Source organism: Perkinsus marinus (genome assembly GCF_000006405.1).
Source record: "Perkinsus marinus ATCC 50983 genomic scaffold scf_1104296970664, whole genome shotgun sequence".
NCBI lineage: Eukaryota > Perkinsozoa > Perkinsida > Perkinsidae > Perkinsus > Perkinsus marinus.
The window spans coordinates 65,704-72,178 of NW_003202385.1; the positions used below are offsets into that span (position 1 = coordinate 65,704).

At 48.8% G+C, this 6,475-nt stretch overlaps 2 protein-coding genes across 2 annotated transcripts; both read right to left on the reverse strand.

Annotated features, from left to right (window-relative positions):
* Positions 1–328: 328 nt before the first annotated feature.
* Positions 329–2,396, reverse strand: Pmar_PMAR017068 (hypothetical protein; the record flags this gene model as incomplete). The annotated part of the gene is made up of 5 exons (XM_002767446.1): positions 329–724; positions 811–972; positions 1,022–1,448; positions 1,803–1,984; positions 2,106–2,396. The coding sequence occupies 5 exons, from the start codon at positions 2,394–2,396 to the stop codon at positions 329–331; spliced, it is 1,458 nt and encodes a 485-aa protein (XP_002767492.1).
* A 1,890-nt stretch (positions 2,397–4,286) lies between these two features.
* Pmar_PMAR017069 (hypothetical protein) lies at positions 4,287–6,224 on the reverse strand (the record flags this gene model as incomplete). The annotated part of the gene is made up of 10 exons (XM_002767447.1): positions 4,287–4,391; positions 4,439–4,542; positions 4,718–4,850; positions 4,899–4,997; positions 5,040–5,168; positions 5,213–5,314; positions 5,543–5,656; positions 5,699–5,782; positions 5,835–5,984; positions 6,033–6,224. The coding sequence occupies 10 exons, from the start codon at positions 6,222–6,224 to the stop codon at positions 4,287–4,289; spliced, it is 1,212 nt and encodes a 403-aa protein (XP_002767493.1).
* Between the last annotated feature and the right edge of the window lie 251 nt (positions 6,225–6,475).

Sequence of the window (6,475 nt, forward strand, 5' to 3'; positions counted from 1 at the left end):
CACTGCTCGAGTTCGCGCCTCGCAGCTCCTTCTGTTGTCATCAGTGATGGCATGGCCTCACGTGTATCGCTCATCATTCATAACGATCTACACCTGAGCACGCCTAGACAACAGAATAATTCGTTTTGCGCTAGCAGGGGAGAACCTTTGCTTAGATTCTTCCTTGCAGAGAGGTCCATATGGCATGTTCGCTATTTAGTTACTTCTCCGATGGTTCTGTAGATAACACTCAACCACTCGGGCATAGTATGACTGTCACCAGCGACCCAAACTCCACACTCTTCAATAATCAAATACTCGTCAAAGAATGGTACAAATGAAGGAATGGTTACACCCACGTTGGACTGAGGCTAGGGGTCGGACTTGGACTCGGAGTGCTCATTGGCGATTCTCGCTTCCGTCTCTCGTGCTGCCTCTGAACCGTCTGGTTTCTCTTCATCCGCTCTCGGTTCTTGAGGAAGCGCACATAGTCCTTTGCTTGGTGACCAGTGGCCTCGGTAAACACCAGTATTTCAAGGTTCTCCTTCACCTTGTTGAAGAGATACTCTCGATGCTCGGCCGGCATCGAATACATGCACTGGAAGAGATCTTGATCATCCATCAACTTGCGGAAGTTGCCATTGAGACCGGGCATTCGAGGCGGCGGTGCCGACTTTGCGGCGCGCGGTACTGGCACCGACTGCGTGTTCACGTTATCAGCACCATAAGGATATGGCCAGACAACCTGAACGGGAAAAAGAAATGGGCATCATGGGTCTTACCGTGTCCACCTACCCCTGATAGCGATACAAACCTTGCGCCCCTTCCCACCCTGGTAGTGAGAACATCACCAGCCGTAGTAACAGCTACACAGACTGATGACAAGACTGGCTGTAGTATGAGTCTTCGGGGTGGGGGCACTTCAGGAGGCAGCACCCCAATGAGGGTACTCGTATTACTCTCCTCACTACTATGGACTGTCGCTCCATCAGCCTGAATAGAAGCTCTACCTACTACTACGAGGATCGATGCTTAGACCCACTTTAGCTTTGCCACTCAGCACGACCATCTTACTCCTCCTCAAAACAACCGCAGTGAGTTTTTGACGGTTATTCCCCAGCAGTGGATACTCATCGGCGTCACAGTCAGCAGCAATGAATCTCACACCGTCGAGTGACACTCTACCACCATTGCCGTGAACAACTCTGACGGAGCCATCCGGTTGAATTCTGGCGCAGACACCTGCCGCGTGAATGAGCATGTTCACGGTCTCTCTCGGTCTCATCCCGGAGTCCGGGATGGTGCCAACAATGGTCGGCTCGGGAGGAGCCTCGACTGTCCCAGAGAGGACCACCAGACCGTCGATGGTCTTGAAGGCATGGACCGCAGAGGAGCACTGGACCGGCTGCGACAAGGGGGCTTCACGTTGGTGTTTCGATACAGCACAGACCGTCTTCTGCTGCTCTCCACTAAAACAAAGAGCCAACATTTTCACAGGTCATAGGCATCATGTATAATTCGGGTTCATAGTCTCGACGAGGAACACCGTGGTGCGTAGGCACTTTCATTCCCGATAAAGTACGCGACTCGACAAGAAGATTTCTCAACATGACAACAACATAAGCTGTGAATGGTATACTGCGGGCGTGCCACATGTATGATATATAGATACAAGAATACTATAGCAGACCCCCCTAGGCAAGAAAAAGGGGAACGCAGAAGAGATATTTTCGTTGTTAGCTAAATAACGTTCAGTAGCAAGATGCTACCACAATTAGCAGCAACAGGAAGCCCGAAAAGTAACAAAACATGAGTTAACTCACCTGGGATAACATATAGGAACGCATGCTGTCCCCGAGACGCCCGAAGCCTTATCCGTGCCTTCAAAATCAAAGGTGCCATTCTCGTATATCCGCAAGTTATCGTTAAGATTGGAGCCCCTCTGTGGATGGCGAGCAAAAGAGGGCACCACTAGACTAGCGTAAGGGGCACAGTCACCATCCACCTGACAATCAGTGATGGTTGCAACGATGAGTCTACCACACAATGAGGGACGCGATACCATCCAAGAGCTCACAGAGATCCGCTCGAACAAGTAGTGTAAGCCGATATACTATGAATGTTACCTTCCCTGGAGTTGCGACTGCTGGGGGCCTCAATATAGGAGGTAGTTGGAAGATCTGTCCCTCAGCCTTCTGTTTGGATACCCCATGAAGGATTGAACATACTAGATAAGAGGGTGATGGAGGGGACGTCCGACTGCTGCTCTTCACGCCATTGCTGCTGTCGCTGCTCTTGTTGTTGTTGTTGTTGTTGTTGTTGTTGTCGTTTTTGTTGTTGTCGTTGTTGTTGTTGTTGTTGTTGTTGTTGCTGTCGTTGTTGTTGTTGTTGTTGTTGTTGTTGTTGTCGAGTATCATGGATCAAGTGTAACACTACATGGAACATACTTCCCACTGTTAACTATTGACATATAGGATGAGTAGTGGACAGATAATCACGATCATATATGGACAGCGAGTAGCCCTTGATCCCATCCCAATACACGGGCATATCGCCGTCCACCACGATAAAAAAACCTAGAGGGATCCCCATCTATCCCCTTGCTCCTCGTTGCCACGATGAAATATAGACTCCCAAGAAGAGGGGCCCTCAATACTACTCAAAGGACGCAGCTACTAGACAATTCACGGCATTCCTTTCTGCCAATGAGACAGAGTCATCCCCAAATAGGCAGGTCGTTACTCCTCCCTATGAAAACTCTAAGCTCAACAACACTGTGGGGTGGACGGTGTAACCCCTTTAACAGCTATTACCTAGCATACAAGTACTCGAGTAACGCATCATCATCATCATGACCAGTCCGTCCTCCGACCTTTCGCATCGGAACACAGCTCTAGAACGGTCTTACACATACGCGCACTTATTCACTCAACACAGCTCAAGCTGATTCGAGGACTCGGCCAGCTAATCTTCCCATATAGCGTTTCCGAGATTTGAGAGCACTCAGAGTCCGATTCGAACCTCCAAGTGATTTATATAGCATTCGGAAGAGCTCACTGAGGTTGTCGAAAACCGATGCTCCGGTTGTATTTATCCTACAATTCTCACACGCCATGGAAATCCAATAGGAAGACCCTTTCTGCATCACCCTGTACATCTGATGTACCCTAGAAAGGGTAGACTAGGCACATCATGCAACACCAGTAAGTTCTAGAAATAAAGATGAAATCCAAGGAGCTTCGAGGACCGGGTTGCCTTGTATAACAGCCTTCCCTTGGATAACAGTTCGGGTTCTGGTCTGCCTGTCGGGTTTCGGGCTCACCTCCACGAAGTCAATTCACACCTTCCCCTAGGCTTATAGACTTCTCTCTCACCACCCTTGTACGCCACCGCCGCCATCGCCCATCAGTCTTCCCATTCTTGATCGAACCGAGACGCTGCCATATTATCATCGACCTAAGGAGCGGAATGTGCGGTATGCACCAGGAAACGAATTATGAAATACCAACTACGGCTATGATGAGGAAATGTAAGATCGCGCACGAGAGACCAAGATTCCACCTACCCTACTACCCGAACGAACTCACAAACTAACGATAGTAGATGCCGACTAAGGAGGTGAACCCAGTCCATGAGATGGCTCAGTAGGAATACCACTAAAAGGCTTCCCACATGAGAATAAATGCTCAGGTGGAAACAGCGTGTAGAGGGAGAGATGAAGTCAGTTCAAGAATGGCAGGACAATTGGTCGTTCCTAGTGTAAGCCCTAGTGACGAGTGATAAAGGGTATAGTTCTTATTTAGGAAAAGGAATGATAATCAGACCAGCAGAGTAGAGGCCACCACAGACAGTAACGGTGAGAGGTCGTTGAACCCAATAAGGAGCATTGGAGACGCTACTGATACTGATCTTGAACGATGCCGAGTAAGTCTAACTAGCTACTACATACCGCACCACTCTCAACGTTCAGCACATGCAGCGACTACCCCCAAAAGCCAAGTATTTCCGCCCTATCACGACCCAACAAGAACTGGGCTGGCGACTACCGATCGAGCTCTTTGGAACAGATCTTGGCCACAACATACAGAGGAATACTGAACTGTGGGCAGACTGATATCATCATGCTACATTGATGTGATTGATTCCAATAACAGAGATTAGCCTTGCGCTTATCGAAAAAAAACATCCCCTTGCAAGGTGATATAGGAATGATACCGATAGAGCATGAGTATACTCCTTAGCTTGAGCCTCACTACTAAAGTGATACCTCCAACACAACACAAGAAGAGTAGGCGAACACAGAAATGTCATTTCTTCCCCTTCCGAGCTCCAGGTTGTTCCTTATGCCCAGTCCAAACGTCTCGTAGCTGATGGCTCCAGGATCGGCCCTTACGTCCATTTGTAGCTTTAGTCTGATAAGAGACCGAGCTCAACACACAGTATTAAACCGCGGTACTACCTGCTCGGACCCCCCGGGTGGCGGCACGTCAGTGACGGGCTTGGTAGGGCCCACTGGATTAGCATGAGGTAGCTTAGGTACGACTTTCTTCAGAGCATCGTTATCTAAAGGCTCGACACTTCTAGATGGCGTATCAAATACAAAGTTGATGAGATCTGATGAGAACGCGGTACGACAGAGCGTTGAATCAGCAAGTCCTGATTTTACTATCACTAGTGGTTGCGAGTATTATAAGTAGTTCTCGCTAGTGCGTCTCCCCAGTCGTCCCCGACTGTGTACACCTGGCATCCTCCTGTTCCGTCCTGGCCTGCTTTCTATTAGCTTCTATATCTTGATTGGACTCCCCTTGATGGGACCCCAGCAGAGGTGATACGAGAGAATCATAACTCGAGGATTGGTCGCCGTAGTCCGACTAAATTGATAAAGGCATCATACCCAAATCCGCACATATTCAGCTCACCCGTTGGCCATCCCCTCCAGCCCGATTCGAAGGTCGTGTAGCTGGCCAGAATACTATAACAATGAGCAGCGATGGTATCCATTCCGTGATACAGTATACCTAATCATAGTAGTGATGATAGGGATATCGATAGAGCCTCACCAGGGAGTCCCATGCTAATCGATCGACACTTGCTGGACCGTATGTTCTCATGAATCCAACCCCATACAGGAGGCTGAGCACACCTCGCACTAGGAATATGATCGGACACGTTACTGTGAGAACAAGGACCTGAAAGGACTGTGTGATACACCCAAGTTGCGGTATGTAATCACCCGATTGAGAACCGCTCGGTTCTTGCTTGCCTCGGTCGTGGAGACCCCAACAACTGAGCGCTGCCTTCGCGATCGATCTTTCAACTGACTTGATACTTGTATCTGGGAGGAGCCGTAGTTCCAATGAACGATATGAGAAGGTGGAGGCTACCCCGTAGTAGAAGAAGAATATAGCACAGGTGAGGTAGAGTAGGCCCACTACGAAGAATATGTATCTACCAGGGAAGGGATGTAGTCACGAGTTGCGAGATCTATTGAGCTTACTGACTATATTGATGCCAAGCCTTGAGGAGGAAGGTCACTCCCGATATGATCAGAAATATGCCGTACCTGTGGAGCAATAGGGGAGTCATAGATGGGTTGGGAATTGTACACTGCGATATTGAAGAAAAGGCATACTGGTCGTAGTAGAGGATACGACACTAGGATGGCCGCATAGTACACCTGTAGAGACATTAATAGGAGAGGGAGGTTCATTAGTACTACTTGAGCCCAGAATAGTATAACGATGCTATAGGTGGATAGGAATAGCAAGGATGGGAAGACCATGAGGAAGTAGTTGGTCCAACCCTGATGATAGCAAGAGCGATTGGTGATTAGAATGATGTTCATCACTACCCACCTGGACAGAATGCTCCCATACGTGCTCCCTAACCTCAGTGTGGACGACAGCATCAATGATCATACTCACTGCTCTTGCTAGGTTGGACAGGCATAAGCCAATGAGGAAGAGCTTACGAGTACGGCTACCAGTGAGCGACACTGCCGGGGCCTGGGGTGGAGTATATAACGCCATACCGCTTGGTAGTCCTATTATTACAGCATCTCCACCACGCCTCTCCTCACGTTTCTGTTGAATCAACTGCCTTGCTGTTACGATAACTATGACCATGAACAGGGCACAGTCTCCATAGGCAAGCCAGGAAGCCTTAGCAGAATGTGGTGTGAACAAAGGGAGGTCCTTATAGCTCGACGAGACATCCCCTGGCTGTACGGTGGGTGGGGCATCCATTTGCGAAGCTAATCGGAACACATTCAATCAACGAACTCTATTGACTAGTCTGATACATTGAGGGCGACAGTTTTGCACGAGTTTTATCATCTGTAGGCTCCAGGTTCGATCCCCAGTGCGGGCATTTTTAGTGTCTGTCCCATCACGCGCTCATGTCGTCCCGTTATTTCAGATAGTGGAGGTCCCGTAAGCTCTAGTAATGTGTTTATAAGTACCACGGAATAGCAGCCTGTTAGTTGATTCTCCCGTAC